This window comes from Cricetulus griseus, chromosome 3, assembly GCF_003668045.3.
Source record: "Cricetulus griseus strain 17A/GY chromosome 3, alternate assembly CriGri-PICRH-1.0, whole genome shotgun sequence".
In the NCBI taxonomy this organism is placed as follows: Eukaryota; Metazoa; Chordata; class Mammalia; order Rodentia; family Cricetidae; genus Cricetulus; species Cricetulus griseus.
In genome coordinates, this window is record NC_048596.1 from 217,844,966 (window position 1) to 217,867,200 (window position 22,235).

The 22,235-nt window shown below is 39.6% G+C and overlaps 1 protein-coding gene and 1 long non-coding RNA gene across 2 annotated transcripts in view; one reads left to right on the plus strand and one right to left on the minus strand.

Moving 5' to 3' along the window:
- The window catches only part of Cacnb2 (calcium voltage-gated channel auxiliary subunit beta 2), a 341,459-nt gene that overhangs the window by 15,080 nt on the left and 304,144 nt on the right, over nucleotides 1-22,235 (minus strand). The window contains exons 4-7 of the mRNA XM_027405254.2: nucleotides 9,502-9,624; nucleotides 7,710-7,846; nucleotides 5,403-5,479; nucleotides 1,340-1,473 (exon numbers count right to left, since the gene is read on the minus strand). Coding sequence (XP_027261055.1) covers nucleotides 1,340-1,473; nucleotides 5,403-5,479; nucleotides 7,710-7,846; nucleotides 9,502-9,624 — 471 coding nt within the window. The remainder of the gene's footprint in view (nucleotides 1-1,339; nucleotides 1,474-5,402; nucleotides 5,480-7,709; nucleotides 7,847-9,501; nucleotides 9,625-22,235) is intronic.
- Nucleotides 8,747-9,870, plus strand: LOC118238598. Its single transcript, XR_004769335.1, has 2 exons — nucleotides 8,747-9,045; nucleotides 9,517-9,870. It is a non-coding gene; the product is annotated as an uncharacterized LOC118238598 (long non-coding RNA).

The window sequence follows — 22,235 nt, forward strand, 5'->3', positions numbered from 1 at the left end:
TTGTTAACCTTTACAGAGCAAACAGTTTTTTCTTTTCTTTTTTGTGGAGGTAAAACTTTTCTTTCTTTCTTTTTTTTTTTTTCCAGACAGAGTTTCTCTGTGTGGCTTTGGAGCCTATCCTGGCACTTGCTCTGGAGACTAGGCTGGCCTCAAACTCACAGAGATCCGCCTGCCTCTGCCTCCCGAATGCTGGGATTAAAGGCGTTCACCACCAACACCCAGTTGGAGGTAACACTTTTAATTTGCTGAAAGTCTAGGGTAGAACAGATTTTGCTTCATATATAAGTTAAAAAAAAATACTCATGCTTGTGCCAGACTTGGTAACAAAGCAATAGGGATTATGAGTCTGAAAGCATAATGTCTGTGGAACGTGTTATGTCAAAGGAGAAGAAAAAATGGAAACATGGAGGTCTTTTAAAAATAGTGCTACAAAGCAATGAAACATGCCGAGAGGAAACTTGTATAAAGAGGTCTTGGCAATTCCCTGGAGTTTCCAGTCAGGATACAGCATTGGTATATCATCTTGATTGGCCAAGGGAAAAGGATCTACATATGGCCAGCAGCCCCACTATCTATGTCTAATAGGTGAGATGCTGAAATCTGACTGATGGAGAAGGCAAGAATATCGGGAGAGTATTCATATATGACAATAGGAAAAACTCACAGTAAACCGCCAAAACAAGCCTGTAGTTTTCCACTGGTCTTGTTCATCAGCAGATTTTGCACCTAATGGATTAGAAGTTTAAATACTGACTGAATTAAAAATTGAATAACCTCTTTTTTTTTTTTAAAGTACAAGCATTGTACCTGGATATTATAAATCAGAATCCAATAAATGATTTAATATGCTTTATTATAAGTTATGTTTCTGGCAAAAAGAGAGACACTAAAAGCATGTACAACTGAGGTGTATTGTACAGCATGGCCAGTGTTGGCATCCTTGATTATTTAAACAGAGTCCCTTGCGGGAGATATTATTCCATCAAAAAGGATAAGTATTGTAACGGCACTTCAACAGGCCACTCACTGAATTTAGTTGGTGTAGGATACATGGATTCAGTTAGCTGTTGACAGGTTGTCTTAGGACCAGGGTGACTGTACTTAATAAAACTGAAGAAATTGATGCTAATGATGCCAGTGGCAGGAAAAACACGGGCATGTCAACGTCAACTTACCGATTTCTGCTTCTGCTTAGCTACAGCAGCATGGAAAAGAAACAAAGAATAACAGAGCATGCGTGTTATTGGCTTGTCAAAGGACGCAGACAATCAACAGGACTGGAAGTGTGACGCAGTGCAGTTGAGCAAGTGGACAACAGGAGCTGGGAAATCTGTGTTACCTTCTTAAAGAAGGGCATTCTTTTCTCTTTGGAGTGGGGTGATGTTACACTGTTTGCACTGGGCTTAGGGGAGCGGTGGTTTGCTGGAATATCACTCTCTTCTGCATCTAAGCCAGTAGCATCTATGTCTATAGCTATATACAGACAAACAATTCAAAAATCATCAGGTGGGTAGGAGAGGAAAAGCAGGTTATAAAGAAAATAAACTGAAAGCAAATAGACTAACCACTGTAGAAGATTTATCACGAGTAAGCAGCATATTACAGAGTAAAATATAAATGTAAGACATGTTAAGGATGCAATGCAATCAAATCAAACTAGACTGAAAGACACCCTTGTGAGAGCTCTTTCTTACACAAGTCAGTTTTGTGCTAGATCTCCTGAGTACTTTTAGAGAACCAATTTTTACTGTCTTCAATATTACTATTCTCTATATTAGCTTGTAAATGTAAGATCCAAAGCATCTGGTCACAGTACGATGTCCTAGCTCAGTTCTTAGATAAAAGACAAGTACTTTGGACACTTAATGCAGTAGGCCTCGGTCTTCTCATTTTGTTTGATTTTAATGCTAGGAAAAAGGGACCACATGAAAAGTTTCATTAAAATTGTAACACACATTTGAGGGAAAGAGAATAAAAGTCCTTAATCCAGGCCACACCCAGGAAGTCATAAAGAAGGCAAATGATTGTTAGGGTGTTCTGGGATGGACAGGATCCGATGTGATTTCCAGGTAGTATGTGTGCCCTGATTGAAGACCGCAGATTAATGAAATCATTATATTAAAATCAGTTAAGATTGGGTGGTGTCCAAGCCTCTGAGGCGGAATGCAAGAGCCCAAAGGCCCAAGAGAACAGAACTCTTGTTTCCTCATGAGTAAAGTAAAGGTTTCAGGTTGGTTCCTTGCCATGTTTTCACTTGTGAAATTCTTGTCCCTGAAAATATAGCTCCAAAACTAGTTAATGAAAATAAGGATGCATAATTTCATTTTCAGGTTTCTGAAATCTTTCTATATGCAATTGCTGTAAAATTTTATCAACTACAGAATCAATTGGTAAGTTTCAAGGATCAACTCAAACACTCTTGGTTTTTAAGACTTAGAAACTGAACCCACAGAATGAAAGGGGCTTGCTCTTGGCAGACCCAGCGCTCCTGCCTTAGAGTGGTACCCACTCATGCACCACATGGCCTTGTAAGTGAGGTACCTTTGCCATCTGAATGTATTCTTTCTGTTCCTTTTACTTCCCCACTGGTCATGTCTTTAGGTCATGGTTATGAACAATATCACATTTGGGTTTGCTAGGTAATTACTTTATGGGTATGCGATTAGGTCAAGTAGAAGAAGAGAGAATTTCTTCCCCCCCCCATTAAGCCTCACACAAAATATGTTAACACTTGAACAAATTCCACAGTGCACTGATACAAGGGACAGATGAGCAGTTAGAGTAACAGTTTGGTACTTAGGTTCAGCTACAGTACACACATTGAGCTGTGGGTTACAGAAGCCTCTCCTGGCCTTTTCAAAGGACCCAAGATCCTCTGAGACACAGCACATTGTTTTGCAGTTTTGCAGTTTCTGTGGTTTGAGAGGTTCCAGGCTTGAGAAGAGGTATTTCCTGATCAGTGGTTTGTTTGTTTGTTTGATTAGTTCAGAAGTTTGTGAAAGGGTGAACACCTGACTTATCTGCACAATGTTGCAATTACCAGCTCTGGTATTTTATGGGTAGGGATTTTCTTTTTCTGTAGTCAATGCATACTAATTAGCTAAAGGTTCCGACCTTAATCTGCAGAGAAATGTCATAGTCATAAACTTTTCAAGTGTTTGAGACCAATCCAGATTTTTTTACACCACACTGTAGCATTGCTCATGTTGGAAGGTTTCTTTGTGGGGCTTCTTGAGCAATATTATCCTGGAGAGAATGTGAAAGCATTGTATCCCAACAAAGAAGCTGTTAACAACTCCCAGACATGAAGGTGAGGGTCTAGGCTACTATTTCATTCTTCTACTAATAGGTCTTGACTAACCTGTTTCCTTTCTGGTGGTGTATTCCCATAATCTTTATCCTCCCTACCTTTCACTGGGCTTAGGGAAGCCACACTTGAGGACCAGTACCCTCCAAGAACTTGACTGGAACTGAGGTTAGGAACCCCAACAAATGCAAGAGTTCACAGACCTTCAGAGGGTGCTGCCATTTCTGAATTGGATTTTAGGATTTGTCCACTGAATCTCATCTCCTGTGGTCATTGGGTAGATTTGTTTTAAAAGGAAATTAATTAAAGGAATTTCAGCTGGAAATTCATAAAGAATGGGAATGCATACAGGTCTGGCCCTGACAAGGATGAGGTATTCAACACCCCTACAGAGCCTGCATTCCAGATGGAAATTCACCTTCACCTCAACAACAGCAGCTCCAAAACTCTTACTTGGTGACTTTTTGCTTTAACTTATGTCTAGAAGTTTCATCCTGAAACTTTCTTCTAAAATGTCACATTTGGAACACATGAAGAAACAGTCTTTTCAAATTTCTGTACACTTCAGTGAACTCAGATGAGTCTTCTACTCAGAGACACTACCCACTTTAATTATATACTTGTATTCCCACACCTTAGCAAGCATTAGCATTTACGTGGGAAAAGTGCTTCTACATATTTTATTACTCCACTTTTATTTACTTTCTTATCTCATTCCATATTTATTTAGAGAACCTTAGGAATATATTTTAGTTTACTCTTAGAGTTTGGGTCGAGTCAAGCCAAGTTCAGGGGTGAGGTCTATGCACAGGTGAAGTGTGAAGTACGTGTTGTGCAACTGGAGACTACCCCATTATATGTATATGGGAATTGGAAATTAATCTTTGGTCTGGCAGAGAGTTGAGAATTATAGTTAGGACCTCTGGTCAACAAAACAGGAAAGTTATACTTGTAGGCCAGTCTACATTTACTATGGATCAGTAAGTTGTCCTTGGAAATGGACTTGGAAACATTTCTCTGGGATTTTCTGAAGATTCCCTTTAGTCCATTGAGCTATTGATATGAAACTCATCACAGAGCTTAGATATTCTGATAGTGCATCTTATGTTTGGTTTTTATCCTCAGGCCAATCAGCCTCAATGTTGATTTTTAGCAATGGCAACATGTGACTCCAAAATTAAATGTTATTTTAAATTCACACTGACTGACTTGTTCCCCAGTACACAGACATTTTTCAGCATGTCATTAACACAAATCAAGGTCATCATTAGAGGACATGGACAAATTTTACTTGTCTTCAGCAGGGGCTTTATCACAATCCGATGTAACTACCTTCCATGTTAGGGCCCCCATAACAGTCTTCAGTGGTTCCTGAGATAGTCTTTTCGATAGTTAGGATATCTGTAAGGCTAGAGAGGAATTCCTGTGATGTTACATGTTTGAGCAAGGGCAGGAGTGAACTCCTTCAGGAGTGGACTCCTTACTTGTGCACACAGGGATTCCTGAGTCCTCCTCTATCGTGGTAGATAAATGCACACATTAACACTGCAAGACCTTCAGTGTCTACTCTGAGCAGACTAGCTTGCTTAATTTTCAGTGGCTTTAAATTGCTGTGAGTTATAAGTGTATAGTGTATATACATCCTAAACTGACATTTCTTTTTGTGCTCAGGTTTTGCTCACTTAAATTATATATACTTTTGCAAAATGTTAACGTGATAAAAGATGTCAACTTTCAGGAAGTACATATAGAAGAATTTTAACTTTGCATACAACAGATTTAGCAGAAAAAATAAAAAACCCTAAAATTTATATTTAAATTCACATAAAACATTTCTGCCCCTGACAGCATGTCACAGTAGGACTAAGGTAAACAATTAAATTACATCTGTCACAACTTAGAGCAAACACAGGATATTTCCTTGCTTGATTTTCAATACCAAGAAAAAAACTTGTCTGTACTATCCCTAATTTCATGGGGGCATTTTTATTTCTGGTACACTTTAACATTTGTAGGTTTGTAAATTCAGATAACTAAAGAAGTCTGGGGAAGCATGAAAGGCATACACAGTGGTCAACACTGGTCCCCTACTTACCAGATGATGGAGGTGTTGATTTTCTGGAACTAGGTACTATGTCACCCAAACTGGATGATGAATTTCCTCCTGATTTACTGAAGTAAAGCAAAAATTCAGATTAAACCCAACAATTGTTTTAGATGCTAAAACATTATACTGCTCAATAAATGTTATAATTTATTGACTTTTTAATTGAACCAAAAAAAATGTGTGTTTCTAACAAGGAAGCAGCCATTTCCTGCTGGAGATTCCTGGAGTACTTGAAACAGTTTTATGATAGTCTCTGTTTTGAAGTCCCTAGGAGATTGGAAAGGAGCTAGGATAATTTCTATGGCCATCCAGATCCATGCTCAGACGATAGATGGCAAGACAGAAGAGATTTCCTTTGCCTTTACATTTAGAGGACCTTGAGGCAAGATGTAAGACCTCAAGGCTAACACCTAAAAGTAATGTTTTCTTCTTGTGCAGATCCAGTTATCTGCCCCCTGATTCTTGCCAGATTTGGAAATCTTTGTATATCCATACATATATGCATATGTATGTGTGTATAATACAAATAAATATGTGTTTATATATACATAAAACTTAGTCTTCTGAAATATGTGATACATGCATACACATATATACTGTCTCTGAGGGCATGATAGCGCACATCTTTTTTTTTTCAACTTTTTTTTTAATTTGAATTAGAAACAGGATTGTTTTACATGACAATCCCAGTTCCCTTCTCCCACCCATCCTTCCCTACCACCCTCCCCAACTAAGACCCTATCTATCACATATCCTTTCTGCTTCCCCTGGAGGGTGAGGCCTTCCATAGGGTGTCATCAGTGTCTGTTGTAGCTTTTGGGATAGGGCCTAGGCCCACCCCGTGTGTCTTGGTTCAGGGAGTATCCCTCTATGTGGAATGGGCTCCCAAAGTCCACACCTATACTAGGGATAAGTACTGAACTTATACAGAAGGTCCCGTAGATTTCTGAGGTTTCCTCACAGAAACCCATGTTCCTGCGGTCTGGATCAGTCTCATGCTGGTATTCCAGATATCAGTCTGGGGAGCAAGAGTTCCCGGATATTCAGGTCAGCTGTTTCTGTGGGTTTCACCAATCCCAGCATTTGGAAGGCAGAGGCAGACAAATCTGTGAGTTTGAAGCTAGTCTGGTCTACAGAGTGAGTTCTAGAACAGGCACAGCTACACAGAAATACTCTGTCTCCGGAAAAGTAAAACAAAGCTCCCACTGACTCTATTCTGTCTCACAACATATACAAAGTGTTAAAAGGCAAATGTAAACCCTTGTGGAAGCGAGTAGAAATACTTAAACATCACTAGACAAAAGCTTGGTAAAGAGATGCAATAAAATAAGACCAGCAAAGTCAAAGAAAGAGTCTACAGCTATAAGAAAAAGTAGTAACCTAGATCAGTAGAATAAACTGCAATATATTGGGAGTGTGACAATGATCAAAAGCTAGTTTTAATAAGGTTCGGTGAAAAATACTCGCTAACAATAATACATTAACACTAACAACAGAGTTTATATCCTCATATAAACAAGCGAGATGTGATGGAATGAAACCAGAACTCAGTTATCCACATGAAGGTAAGTCTTCTCCATCCTCCTCTAACACATTCATGTGAGAAGAAGCAAGCTATGTTTTTCAGCTTGGCTATATAGGCTTCAATATGAAATCCACCACATGGATGAGAAGCCCTCCTAATAAGTATCTTGGTGAAGGGAAGGGAAACTTAAGCCTTCTAGGAAGGTGTAGTCAGAGTAATAGGCCCAGCCTATTATATAACTCAGCTAACTGCTATTCACAAAGGCAATTTTGAAGTGCTACATACATAGTGCCTTTTTATGTGCTCAACAGCTGGGAGAACTGAAAATTGGATCTGGTAGGTGAAAATGAAACTAACAGACCACAGAAGCTGCTGTTTGCCAGTGATGCCTGAGACTGATATCCCTAAAGAATCTCCCAGCCACAATGGACAGCTACAGACAGACACTGGGATTAGTCACCATGGCAGCTGCATGCCTGGTTGTATTCAGCAAATGATCAGGAATTCAGAGTGTCCTCCATGCTGAAGGCAAAATTTAATGCTTTGTGGCCTTAGCTGTTTTTATTAATGATCATAATTAATTTGATTCTCTATCAAATGTGATAAAAGTCAGAAGCTGAGATGAAGTGTTTTTAAAGGGAGCAGTGATGCTGTCAATGAATCAGACTCTGCTTAATACATAACAAGGTTTGCAGCTCTCAGCAAGTAACCGGACAGAAATGAGGGCATCGTCTGTGTTTTTATATAAACAGCTGATATTTTCCTCATACCTGGAGTAGAATTTCCCTTGCTTGGCTCTCTGTTCATGCTGTAGCCTCATGTTTTCTAGTTTGACCGGGCTTGGAATAAATCCGATTTCACAGCCTTCTTTAACCAATCGTCCTATCCACCAGTCATTATTAAATTTCTACACACAAAATCAAAAGTATTAGAATGAATTAGTGCACAGAACTTTAGAGATATGAATTGATTTCATCTACATCAACTGTTTCCACTGGAGAGAAACATGGCAGTTAGAAGCATGCATTTAATGCCACAGTCAAGAAGCCCTTGGGTTTGCGGGTTCAGTCAGAAGACGAAAGTATGCCTGGGTGATCACTCAGCAGCCCAATAGGCTTTGTATTTCCTTGTGTTTCCCTTCCCAGGGCTGCCTTGGGACCAGGCTGATTCTGTGATAAACTTTCAAGGTTCAAAAACTATTATTATCCATACCTGGCAAGAGACAATCAGGAGCTAGGAAGTCTTAAAAAGCCCTTTCCCCTATAAAATTGTATTAATCAGGAGTATTAATATTGAGAGAGAGGGGGGGGGGAGGGAGAGAGGGAGAGATACTGAAAGGTACCAGAAATATTTTGTGTCCACAAAATGCATTTCTGTGCAACTCTATAATCATCCTGAGTAGTATTCACAGATGGTTTTTCTCGTGTTGATGCTGACAGTTTGTCTCTTGCAGGTCAAGTATTTAACTTGAATCTTCACAATCTAATTTTATTCCTCAATTAAATCTATTCTCAAACATTTCAAAGAAAACTCATGGTTTTTCTTTCCACGGTAGAAAATGATCCATCAAGAAAAGACCCTGTATTAGTCCAACTTCCTGTTGTAAGGTGGTTCACCATCATTTCTGAACACTTTTATTTACTTTTTTTTGCAATTGTTTGAGCTCTCTTAATGGGCAGTAGTAACCTCCTTCACTCACACCTGTTAGTGCACTTGTCAGGTAATTTTCATAAGCTTCCTATGAATTCTTCCAACTGTAAATTCTCTTGGGTCCCCCCCCCCAAAAAAAAAAAAAAAACAAGACGCTTATGTGCACACAGACTGTCATTTAGGAAGAATTACTGTCACTGGTATCTCACAGAGCAAGCATGTGACATGTGGACACCAAACAAAACCTAACTAAAGGTTAATTTTTCCAATTTACAGACTGTGTCATTGTCAACTTAGGGGAACAGGGATTTCCTTGGTGCCCACTTCTTGTCTCACTTGCTCTAATTCCTACCATTTCCTTTCCACTGCAGAAATTATGCTCCTCTGGTGGAAAGCAACAGAACCCTCTCCCAGGACGAAGACATGGTAATCCCCAGCTGTAATTCTAGCACTCAGGTGAATGAGGCAGAGGGGTGGGATAAGTAGGGGGATCATAGAAAATTTGAGGCCAATTTCACTCTGAACCACAGAGTGAAATCTTATAAAAAAAAAAAAAAACAGAAAAAAATCCCTCTTCCTTAGATTACTCCAACTTCAGAATTGAGGGAAAATCACATGTAGTCAATCAAGGTTAAACATTAAAAGATAAAATGCAGGGCACATATAACAATGGATAACCTAACCAAATAGTTCCCAATTTCTAGGGCACAAAGTCCAAAGGGGCCCTGCCAGGAGCATCTGACTTTTTTTTTACATTAAACATTTCTTTCTACCAGAAAAGGTTGAGGGCCACTGATTTGGCTATATTTTAAACATTAGCAGCTAGACCGGATGCTTCTTCACAGCAGCAAGAAATGAGTGAGAGTTGAAGGTGAAAAAAATCACACTGAAAGAAACTGAAATTCTCCTTACTTCCTTAACATGCAGAAAATCTTTTGCCTCGAATGAGATGGCCATGCCTGGCACCGGAATATCATCCTCCTGGGCTGCACTGTACCTGACGTTGGTCCGAACTGCAAACGCAACAGGTTTTGTCTAAAGAGGGACAGAAGGAAAAACAATAAGAAAAGAGGTAACAGTGGCCTTCCCTTCTCCCCATCAAGTACAAAGACACCCTCAAAAAAACAGTTGGAATCACTGCTCCTTCCCTGGTTCCTCAGAGCAGCTGGTTGGTATTCTCAATGACTTCAGCGATAGTGCTCAGCCACACCTACCCACTTCTGTACTAGAAAACAAAAAGGGTATTGTTCTCTTTGAAAGCATTAAAGTAATGAAAGTGAAGATAAATGAAATACATGTTTACAACATGATAGCAGGTGACTACCGGAAACCAGGACAATTTCTAATTTGGTTTGTGTGGAAAAAAAGAAAACACATAGAAACTGCTTTCCTACCCTGAATATCCACTCCAGTTAATCATTAATTAATGATATAATTCCCAATGGTAGAATATTTGGAATGGAAAATAACTAGAGACTATATGCTCCGGTCTTGGCAACTATTATTCATGGCTGCAGGGAATTGTGAAACCACTGACCTTTTTATCCTACCATTTTTCCTCTCTGGGTTCACTCAGCCACTAGAGATAACATTAATTTAGCCATCCTTCATTGCTTGGTGCTTCTGAAAATTCACAGATAAGTATCTGTTCTCATTGGCAATACATGCATATTCAGGAGATGGATAAATTAAGGAGGCTGATTTTTTGTGGCATGCAAATTCTGAGACCCGTGGCTATTTTCCCTTTCCTTGTTTCCTGGGTGCAAGATCAAACAGAATCAGAGACACCTTGGCCTTACAGAGGGCTGATGAGAATGTGGAACAGTGGAGAGCATGGTTATAGACTGCTACAAAAATCTGGGACACAGTGAGACCCAAGAGATTGTCTAGGCCTTGAGGGCAGCAGAGCTAGGTCAGCCTTCTAGACTGAAAATCAGGATGAGCTCCAAAAATGAGTTCAAGCTGCTTTTCTCCCAGCTTCAGACTCACTTATGGGCCTCCTAGATTTATCAGAAAAGCTTCATCAGGGCTTAAGGTAAAGTGGCTGGGAAAATAGACTGCAAAGACACAGGGCTAGTCCACAGCCCTATTAAGACATCTATAAGGGGAACTCTAGGGCTGGCTGTTGTAGGATTATACTTACATCTGTATTTATTCAGGGTCATTATTGGGATACCAGGTTAGCTGGGAATCAGTGTGGTCCTTCGAGGGTCACTGAACTCTGTTACTGCTCTATGGACCACATCCTCAGACCCCTCAGATGGCTCCAGGGTGATGCTAGTCCTGAATCCCTTTCTAACTTGCTTTCCTGCTGTGATACATAGGGCACCTGAGGAACCAGTGGATCATGTCCAGCCCAGATTTGCTTCTTATGACCCTGTGCTAAGATGCCACTCGGGCACATGCTATGTTGTTTAAGGTTGACTAGTAACCTATCCATGCTCTGTTGCCCCCTTTATGGCACATAGAATTAAAATATTACCTCATGAAATAAAACCAAACAGATTACCGAATCAGTAAACACTACCTCACAAGAGACTGGCACCTCACCCTCCAGGTAAAGATAAAGAACCAAAAGTGTTTTAAGAACATAAAACCTGGGGAGTCTTAGTTACCACTGTCTTCAGCCTATCTCCAGGACTTAAAGAGATGAGAACCAGTGCATGATACAAGTGTTAAAAATTTCCATTCTTTTCTTCTAGGTAGTCCTTCACCTTGTATGTGGCATATCTTATAGTAAAATTATAAAAGCAAGACTGTGGGAATGTCTGCCACATGGCAAGCAGTGTGCTGAGTGCTGGGCATAGATTGTTGCATATCACCAAGTCACTAATGGTCATTTTTTTCCAGATGAGGAAATAGGCTCCAAAAAGCTTTCCCAGAAGCCTGGCATGGTGGCTCACATGGGTAACCCCAACACTTGGAAGGTTTGGGCAGGGTGAAAGCATGTTCAACGTCAACCGGGGCTCAAGAGCAAGACCCACTTTGTAGAAGCAAAACACACAACCACAAAATTGCCCCAGGTTGTAAGCCATGGGGTGATTACACAAACCTCCTCCCCTCAAAAGCCCAAGTTCTTTTAGTAAATTTAACTTCATGGCAGTTTCAAGCTATTTACATGTTTGTATGGAATTTTGAAGACCTGAAAATTATGTTTTACATAATGTTAAAAAGTTGACTTGTACCCCCACCCCCAAAGAAAACCAAAAGCCATGAGTTTACTTTGATTCTCATAGTAACTGAGCAAGTTCACAAGTGAAAACTACTGATGTTCATTAGGAAAGTCACACACCTTCATATTGTTGTGCTTGAACCAACTTGAGCTCTATTGTGTCAGTAGCAATGGTAAATAATGATTTTCATTAATTTGGGTATATCTTTTTATCTTTTTTTCCTCAAACTTTAAAGCAGTATTTCATACAATGAGAATTGAGGTATTAAAATACTTGTGGCTTCATAGCTTCTAAACAAAGTGCCACAGCTACTTAGGGAGGCAGTGAGGAAGGACATAGCTACTTCCATTCTGGAAAAATAAATAAGCAGAAAGCTATGAAAAATTCCTTGGGATGAAGTACTAACTATAAAGGGTTAACTATAAGTATTTTTAATAGCCTGAAAGTTAAAGTTATTTCAGGAACATGATAGCTTTACTTTGCAAGTTGGTTAATTTTTTTTTTTCAAGACTGATTTTCTGTCTACCTGTGCTGTGTGGCAGCCCTGAATGCCTTGGCCCTGTGCCCTCCACAGAGTACCTTAGAACTCTGCGATTCATCCTTCTGACTCCTTACATGGTTTTCGTCAGTTTATGACTTTCATCATGAATTTTCTCTGGAGATGAATACACTTCATTCTAAGGTAATTTCTGGACATGCTGCTAAAGATCCATGCCACCTGCTGTCACCACCTGTCCTTCACTCTCACACTAGCACTACTTGGCCTAGAGACCCAAAAGGATTCCAGAAATACCTTCTGTCACTGCTCCAACTGTCCACCTTTAGATGCTTCTGCTGACTCCATCCCTCTATTCCTCACTCTAGTCGTACAGTCTGTCTAGGGTCAGCCACTGATAGAGGTGTGCACAGAAAGCTAGTATGACGGGCCCCAGAGAATGGTCTACAAAATTTCCTATGGAAGCCTGTCAGAGATGAGCTTAGGGCTCAGAGCAGGGGCAGCTTTCATGTCCTCACAGCCTCCTGCTGCCACTAGACTTTACCATCAGAAAGCAATTATCATAACAATTACCATAAGTAGAAAAATATTATGTTATGAACACCTCTGGTCATGAAGTAGAAGGAACAGACCATCATAGACCCATGATATTAGCTCCAGCTTGCTTCCCAAGAGATGACTTAATGAGTTCATATTGAAACTAATATAAATAAGTACAACATGATATTTGTTTTAATTTTACTAAAGCATGCCAGTTGTATAATACTATTCAAAGGCCAAAGGGAATTCCCTGAAGATTAAAATTTTCCAATCATGATTATTATAATTATGTAGATTTTTATGTATGAACTTTTTTATCCTTGTAAAGATGCATTATATTATGTTAAATAGAAAAGCATACATTTTCATTAGGAAGCAGCAAATAGCACAAAATGAAATTTATAGTTTCTCTTTTAATGGTTATAATGGGCTTGTCTTAAAAAATAACTACTTCCAACTTGCTATCTTTTAATAAATTTAAAGAAATATAACCTAATTCCCATTAGATGGGATGATCAACAAGAGAAGTTAAGGGGTTGGAGAGCCATGGCTCAGGGTTTAAGAGCACTTGCTATTGCAGTTTACTAGGGTTTTGGTGCCCAGGACCCATATGATGGTTCACAACCATCTGTAACTCCAGTTCCAGAGTAGCCAATGCCTTCTTCTGACCTCTGTTGACACTGGGCACACACATGATGCAAGCCAAACACACACACACACAATAAATAAATCTTTAAATATATTTCAAATTGCTGATCTGACCTGGTGTAATATTCTAGTAGAGATGATTCCATGATTAGTGTTATTTCAAAGATGTTATAGATAAGTCTGCATAGAGTAAACATGGGGAAGGCTGGATGGCCAAAATAAAACAGGGTGATATAAGAAAGGCTTTTCTGACTTTTCAATGATCTGTGAATCTTCAGTCAATCCATCTATTATCTTTGTACTACAGAGTGTTGTGAACAACAGGGGTGCATCAGTAAACAGTATTAGGAAGATTACCTGCCCTCCAGAGCTCACATTCTCAAGAGACAGAGCAGGTGTATCTAGTAGGCCAAGATGAGGACCAGAAACTGCTGTATGAACCTTATAACTCAAAGGCCAGCTGTTGATAACTCGTTCAGTAGCATGATAGGGGCTAAAGCCCAACAAAAGAGGAAAGAATAAAAGGAGAGGATACAGTGGGTATAGAATATCCAGGGAAATTTGTGATGAGAAAGAATGGGATGGAATTGGAGTATCACAATTTGTTTCTTTCTTGCAGTAGATGTGAATAAAAATATGACACATGAAAATGAAGAATTACTGGTAAATGCCCCTGCATAGGTAGGGGCCACAGGCTTAGGCAGAAACAAGGAATTCCATGCTAGTCAAAGGCAAGAAGGTAGAGTATACACACGTACAAACATTGAGAGTGTTATCCCAGTGACTCACATTCTTAATGGGATAGGAAGATGGGGTACAGGCAGGGGAAAAGTCAAGGTAAAAGTTAGAAGAGAGACAGATGGTCTAATATGTAGCTCATCCAAGAATGTGTCAGGCGAGTGGAGTAAGCAATTATGCTAGGTTTTGGACAAGCTCCTGTAAAGTCCTGGTAATTGATTTCTAAGCTCTTTTGTAAGGTAGTTCTGCCATGCTAGACTATAAGAAAAATCATCCCATAGGGAATTGAGTTAAAAATATGGCCCCTCTTTCTTTTAGAGGAATCAAATATTCACCAACTACTCTACATAGGACTCTGTTGGGAATGGTTAAGTCACTACAGACACTAGATTATAGTCTGATCAGAATTTAGTTTTAGTTACACATCTGTAAATGCAAGTGTATCTGTGTTTACTTAACATTAGAATGAAGCAATGTGCATATGTGTATGTTTTCCTGTATTTGTGTTACTTTGAAGTCTACCCAGGATCTCAAACATGCTAAACAGGCATGATACTGCTGACTACAGCTTCAGCCCTCCTCTTATTTTCTACTTTAAGACAGGGCATACAAAGGTGACCAGGTTGGACTGGAATGTACTATGTAGTCAAAGCTAGCCTTTAACTTACAATCCTCCTGCCTCAGCCTTATGAGTAGATGGGATTACAGACTTATTTCACCAATCTTAGTTAAGGAGTAAATGTTTGAAAATACATTTGAATGGGGGAGCAGGAAGGTTGAATAGAGGAGAGAAGGATGAGAGATATTATAATAGAAGGAGCCATCATAGGTTTGAGGAGAGATCTGGCAATAGGGAGATTTCCAAAGATCTGCAAAGATGACACCAAACTGGCAATCCAAGCAATAGTGGAGAAGCTACCTTAAATGCCCTTCCCTGGGGGAATGCTCTCTCTCTCAGTCTGTATACATGGGGGAGGGCCTAGGCCCTGCCCCACATGGTATGACAGACTTTGGGCATCCCCCCATGGAGGACCTCACCCTCCCTGGGGCATGGAGGGGGGATGGGGTAGGGAGGTTGGTGTGGGGCAGGAGAGGAGGGGAGGGAGAGGGAGCTGGAATTAACATGTGAAGCATGCTTGTTTCTAATTTAAATGAAAATAAATTATAAAAAAAAGAAAATACCATTTGAAACCTTATGCTAAAACTACTAAATTTTCAGAATATGAGAGTTCTATATGAAACAAAATATATGGAATAATTAAAGTGATAAACCTGTAAAAGTTCCATAAAATATACAATTCCTAAAATATAACCTTAAAGATCTTATTTGAAAGGAAAAATAGGACAACATCCATGAATACAGAAGGAACAGGGATGGTGCTTGGAATTACAGAGTCCTATTGCTAGTAATAAAAGTGAAGACAGAAATATGCACCATGTAGCACACTTCCCTTCTCAGAATGCTCACACCAGACCCACAGTCTCCCACTAATGTATAGTAGAGCATTAGTTACTAGCTTCTTCAGGCTGTATGTTTATGCTCCAGCAATCAAAGGTTAGATCCTAATCCCAAAGTGATGGTATAAAAGCGGAATTCTGGGAAACTATCAGGTCATGTGGGTTGAGTCTTCATGGGTGGACTAATTGAACTCATGATCTTCCTTTCTCAGCCTCTTGATGGCTAGGATTGTAATTATGTGTCACCACGCCTGGCCTTATCTACGATATTTTTATACTAAAGCCATTCATAGCCAAATATTATTTCTTTGTTTAGAATTCCTATATGCAGTTGAAAAAACTGATAAATATGTTCAGTCAATAAAAATCTGCTATGTCTTTTGGTACGCATGTCCTTAGCATTCTTTTTTATTTGAATTTTTGTTTTTAATTCAGTCTTGCATAATTGATTGAACGGGACACAGGGCTTGCTTCTGCATGCTGCCTGAGACGCAGTGGGAGTACTCATGCTGACCCCAGACAGAAGACATAAGCTAAGCAGTGGCGATGACTGGCTTCTCATGTGAATAGATTCAAACACAACTGTTAGGACTCTGAGTGGCTGGAGGTATCTTTTGTGTACTTGCTTGGTCCAAATCTCAAATAAGCAGTTTTATTTACATTCTTTGCTAATACATCACCCACTTGCATATCCTATTTCTTAGCTACTTTCTCCCAATATTGCTTCTATCTTTTTGTCAAGTACAAAAACAAGCAAAACACAAAAAGTAGAATGATGTAAGGCTATCTGTTGAGGTGCCAGCAACAATACTCCCTGATGGGCCTCAGTCCAGAGTATGGCCCAGCAAACTCAGACCTGAGGCACTGCCTACATTTACCTTGACCACCATGGTTCCACTCAGTTTTTTTTTTTTTTTTCCCCACAAAGATGGGAGGGAAGGAATTAAGTGGAATCAATAGCAGGGTCTCTTTAAGTGACTGCCTGGCATTTAAACTATTATAGAATGTCTATTCTATACTTATTTAGAAAATTACACACTACAAGGAATTTCCAAAGAAGCATTCTAAACAAATGTATGAGAAGCCCATTCAGAGTCCCTGCTGCCAAGCACAGGCAGACACGTTATGTTTTGTGGTAATTAGCAAGCATCACTTTAGCCTCTGCTCAACAGCTGTGGTCTACGATGAGTTTGTAAGATCTAGGGACCAGAAGGTATGCAAGCACTGGAGTGTCTCTTTTCCTACTTCAAAGTGAGTGTTTTGTTCTTCTTGAACAGAAAGAATTGAGGAGATCATCTCTATGACCAAACCAAAAATCATAGCAGAGTAAGTTAGCATTGTGGGCAGACAGCTCCAAATGGGAGATACTGTTTCATTGCCCACTCTGTAGAAATGAAGAGAGACTTGTTTTTTGCTAGCCTGACTTTGCTGTTGTGAGGCTTTCTAGGGTAAGGCTCTATGGCTGGAAGATGCTCTGATGGGGGTCCAAAGAAGTGAACACCAGAGGAAGGCAGAAATCTGTATTATGGATGAAAAGGTGTTTAGGAATGAGGGACACTTAGTGTGACCAAGTAATCATTTAAATGTCCAAAAATGAACTCTGAAAAACAAACAAACAAACAAACAAACAAAAATGCTTTGAATTTGAGGCAAGAGAGATGGCCTGATGATTTAAGAGCACTGGCTGCCCTTCTAGAGGATCCAGGTTCAAATCCCAGCACCCACATGGCAGATCACCAACATGCCTTCTTCTGGCTTCCACAGGCACCAGGAATACGCATGGTATATAGACACGCATGCAGGCAAAACACACACATAACATTAAAGTTTTAAAAAATATTATAATGTCTTTCAAGGTCAAAGATGTCTCAAATAGCCACTCGCAACATCTCCATGTCAGTCTCCTGGATATTTAGAAACTCTATGGCCTTCAGAAGGCAAAATGTTAAAAATAGTTAGCAGTTGGGAATGGTGGCACATTCCAGTAACCCCAGCATTTAGAAGGTCAAGACCAGAGGAGCTTGTGTTCAAGGACATCCTAGGATACAGTGTTTTGGTTTTCCTCAAAAAAAAAAAAAAAATCAAAACCAGATCAAAGAAAACAAAGCACAAACAAAAGGTAAGTGGATACTCCTCTAGTATCACTTTAATTTCCATGAACCAAATCTGAAAGTAACTAGAAACATGATTTAAATGAAAACACAGACTTCTTTTCCAAATATTTTTAGAAAACAAGAATTAAGAATATGCTTAATTTGAAAACTAATCATAGAAATCACTATGCTTGATAAATCATCTCAGTTACTCCTCATTAAGCAGACAGACAGACAGACACACAGAGAGAGAGAGAGAGAGAGAGAGAGAGAGAGAGAGAGAGAGAGAGAGATGAGATATGGCATTACTTCTAATTACTGAAAAGAAGAAAAGCTCTCTCTGTGTGTGGGTGGGTCATTACCCCCAGGGGTATAACTTATTTAAACTATATATGTAATTTGAGGTAATCAAAATATTGTTAATAGTAAAAAATGTCTAGTAATAACACAGGCACCTCTCAAGACCCACACAAATCTTTTTGGTTCCTACTTGCCTCTTGTGCCAAGTATCTTCTTGGCAATTCCCTTGTATAAGGCCTGTGAGTGGTGTGAGACCCTCTTCATCATACTTGAGTACAGAGAACAGACATGATGTCCAAGGGGCAGACTTCAGAACAAGCGTGATTGAAAGTGATAAGTGACATCATCTATCTGACTGTCTCGAGACATGGTTTGTATAGTGCCTCAGGGGACAATCTGAAGGATTAAGCAATCAGTCACACATAGAGGCACTCAAGTCAAGGATATCCATCACTTTGGTTTCGTTACTTCCTCTCTTCCTTGCTTTGGATTTCTCCCTGTGTCCCCCACATAAACTCTTTGCTTCTGCTTCCTCTTTTAGGAGAAGTTGTCTAGATGGGCAAATAAGCTGTGTTATATATTCAGTAGATATGGATATGTGTAGCCACTGGAAAACACACACAGAAAGTCAACAAATATTTAAAGGGAACAAAGTTTTAAAATTGTAGGTCTAATATAACTGCGATGTTTTTTTTTAATTTTTACAAAAGTGTGTATATAATCTCTAAGCTGTTGGGTAGATGCAGAATTCATAAACAATGTTTCCTTTTTAGGGGTTATTGCAATCTAAATAGTTTGCTTCTGTAGGTAATATTTACAGAGAAAATTCAGCTGCATATGCTATGAAAAATTTAACTGGAGGACTGGAAAGAGATGGTTTAGCAGTTAAGGATGCTTGCTGTTCTTGCAGAAGACCTGAGTTCTGTTCCTAGCATTCATATCAGGCATTTCACAACCACCTGTAACTTCAGCCCCAAGGGACCTAATTACCTCCTCTGGCCTACATGAACACCTGCACACATGTGCCACACACAACCCCAAACACATAAGAATGGCAATCTGAAAAATAAAATACCTGGGAAAAATAAAAAAAATGTAATGCAAAAGTTCTATATCCAATGGGTAGCAAATAAAGCTAAGTGTTATTTTTAATAATTAGTGACAATTTATGAGAGAGACTGAAGGAAACTTTATATGTCCATGAGATGCTACGACACTTAATAGGCCTTAAGAAACTAGAGGCTAAATAGAAAGGAATGAAATTCAAAGTCTTACAAAAAGAGTCTGTGGTCTCTTAGGGTGATGCCCCCGACCATGTGGTCTTATAAACATATGCACATGTATGCACTGGCACACACACCAAAACAAGAAATCCCTAAGCTTGTTTCGTGTGTGTGTGTGTGTGTGTGTGTGTGTGTGTGTGTGTGTGTGTGTGTGTGTGTGTACATATCACAGTAATTTAAAAAGAGATCATGGATTGGGGGGAGGGAAGAGTTAGGAAGAGATCCAGAGACACGAATGAATTAGGTAGAGTCTTCAGGTATGAAATTCTAAATTTAAAGTATTTATTCTGTTTTCTTAGATCAAACGGTGTTTACATATGAAAAAGATTGCTGTAAAGTACCAAACTCCCCTTCAGAAAAATTTGCTAATTTTCACACCCACCAGCAGAGGATAAATGTATCTATGTTCTCCACAGCTGCTAAGATTTGGGCATGAAAATGACAGAATAGGGGAATTTGTGGGTTCTATTTTCTGTAATTGAGCTCGTAACACTTGACAGAATCGGGACAGTTATTAAGGTATTTCCGCTGAACTTCAGAATTTGCTTGTTAAGTGTCTCTGACACACAGGGCACATTCTTGGCAATGGGAACACAGAGGAAGAATGGGTTTGCTCTGACCTGCTGGTTCCCCCATTGAGGAGAACAATGATCCCTGCTCATTCTTTGTATGTGTGCGAGCTTCCTAAGGAAGACATTCTAAATGATTAATGTGCATAGGTAACACTTATACACAGGGGTTGACTCTTCTCTGAGGTCAGGAGTACCAGTTACTGACAAAGCTGGCAACTTAAAAAGCGAAAATAAAATCCTATACTCTATCATTTCTAGTTCCAATAACCTAATATTCAAAATTCATAATTTTCAAATAAATGAAGTATTGCTTAAAACTGGCAAAATACATAAACTTAACAAAGTGGGAAGTGGGTCCTACAAAATATATTTACGGGGGGCAGGGGGCGCGGAGGTGTCTATATTCTAGATTTTCTTCCACTGCTTGGAAGCTATTTAAAATTCATTGTTGGAAAGCATCAACAGAACCAAAAGCATAATATTGTCATGCCCTTAATGTAGGGCATTTTCCTTTGAGAACAAGTTACCTTTCTGAAACAGCCTGGAGTCATTCAAGGCCAAGTTAAATGGATAGAGCAAGTAGATGATCAATTTGAAAGATCAACTTTTTAAATTAAAAACATTGCTTGAGGGGCTGGAGAGCCAGCTCAGCAGTTAAGAGCCTGCACTGGTTTTGCAGAGGACTTGAGTTGCATCCCCAGCACTTATCTCACAACAGCTTGTAACTCCACCTCCAGGGGATTCAGCACCTTCTTCACACCTCCACAGGCACCATACTCATGTTCCCATGCCACACATATACATGAACTAATATATGGAAATAAATTTTAAAAAATTGCTTGACTGTCAGTCATGAGTATTTTCTTGTACACTGAATGTACTATCTCAGAAGTTAGTCCTAGCAGTTGGCTAACAATTTTTGTGAAAGAATGTTAGCCCTACTATGGCAATCTAGAAGTTTCTTTAATTCCTTTGGTTATCATAAGTCATGTAATTTTATTTTTTTATTTTTTTTATTTCATGTGCACTTGGGTTTTCCCTGCATGTATGTCTGTGTGAAGGTGTTGGATACCTCGTAACTGGAGTTACAGGCAGTTATGAGCTGTCAGTGGGAGAGCAGCCGATGCTGCCATCTCACCAGCCCTAATTTGAATTCTTACTAAGACTCTCAGGTATGATCCTGTGGTTGCTTAAAACAGGCTTGTCAAGAGATAGGATCACAAAATCTATAAACTTTGTGTTTACTCTTCATAGAAAAAATCAGGAATGGGGCTTCAGGACACACACACACACATCTCTCTCACAATCTCTGTCTCTCTCTCTCTCTCTGTCTCTCTCTGTCTCTCTCTCTCTCTCTCACACACACACACACACAACATCACATAAAGTGTATACATAAATACCATATAAAACCAGTAGTATTGCTATTAGGCTATTTTGTAAAAGGTATTTTTCAGGCTGTGCAACATTTGGTCCCATTTTGAGTGTAAACAGAGGAGCAGGATGATGTTGCACGTTACTGTGCCTGTAAATACAGCCATCTGTCTAGCACCACCCATAAGGTACACAGCAATAAATAACTTATTTCTAAAAGCAAAAAATGGGTACCACCCTATACACTTTTCAAAATAGACAGGGAGAATATGAGCACATGGGCGTATTAGAACTCTACCAGAGGAAACAGGTCTGAGAACTTATAAAATACAACAGCCCGAGGAAGAGTACAGCACCTTTCCCTGAACCCCATAAATAGAGGACACCTAGACTACAGCAGTGATGACTTCCAGCACCCTGATATCTGACCATCCAGGTAATGACAAATGGACTGACAGGCAGAAACCTGACCATTGGCCAAGGGACTTCAGCTTGGCTCAGGTGCCACTACTGACATGGCCTACCTTATTTGTTACTTACATCCCACCCCCTATCCCTAAACCCACACATCCCATTGATCCTTCTGAGATAAGTCTTCTACAGCCTTCATGATCCTGCATTATTATGGTTGGTTTTAATGTCAGCTTGCCACAAATTAGAATAAGCTGAGGAGGGAGTCTCACCTGAAGAAATGTCTTGATTGCCTTTACTGATGAGGCAAACACCCCAATTATTGGCAGCACTTTCTGGTAGCATCTCAGATAAAGGATACTTTAGAAGGAAGTTTGTCTCACTTTTTGCTTGCTTGGCCTTCCATCTTGCTTCAGAGTTGCTGCTGCTGTTTCTTTGCTGATAGCAGACCAGTATTTCTAAGTTTTCAGCATGGACTGGGGATCAGTGTCTCTCCAGCAACCTTTGGGCTCTGGTGCCAGACCAGGACTGCTGATGCAACCCCTAGTGAAAGACACCTA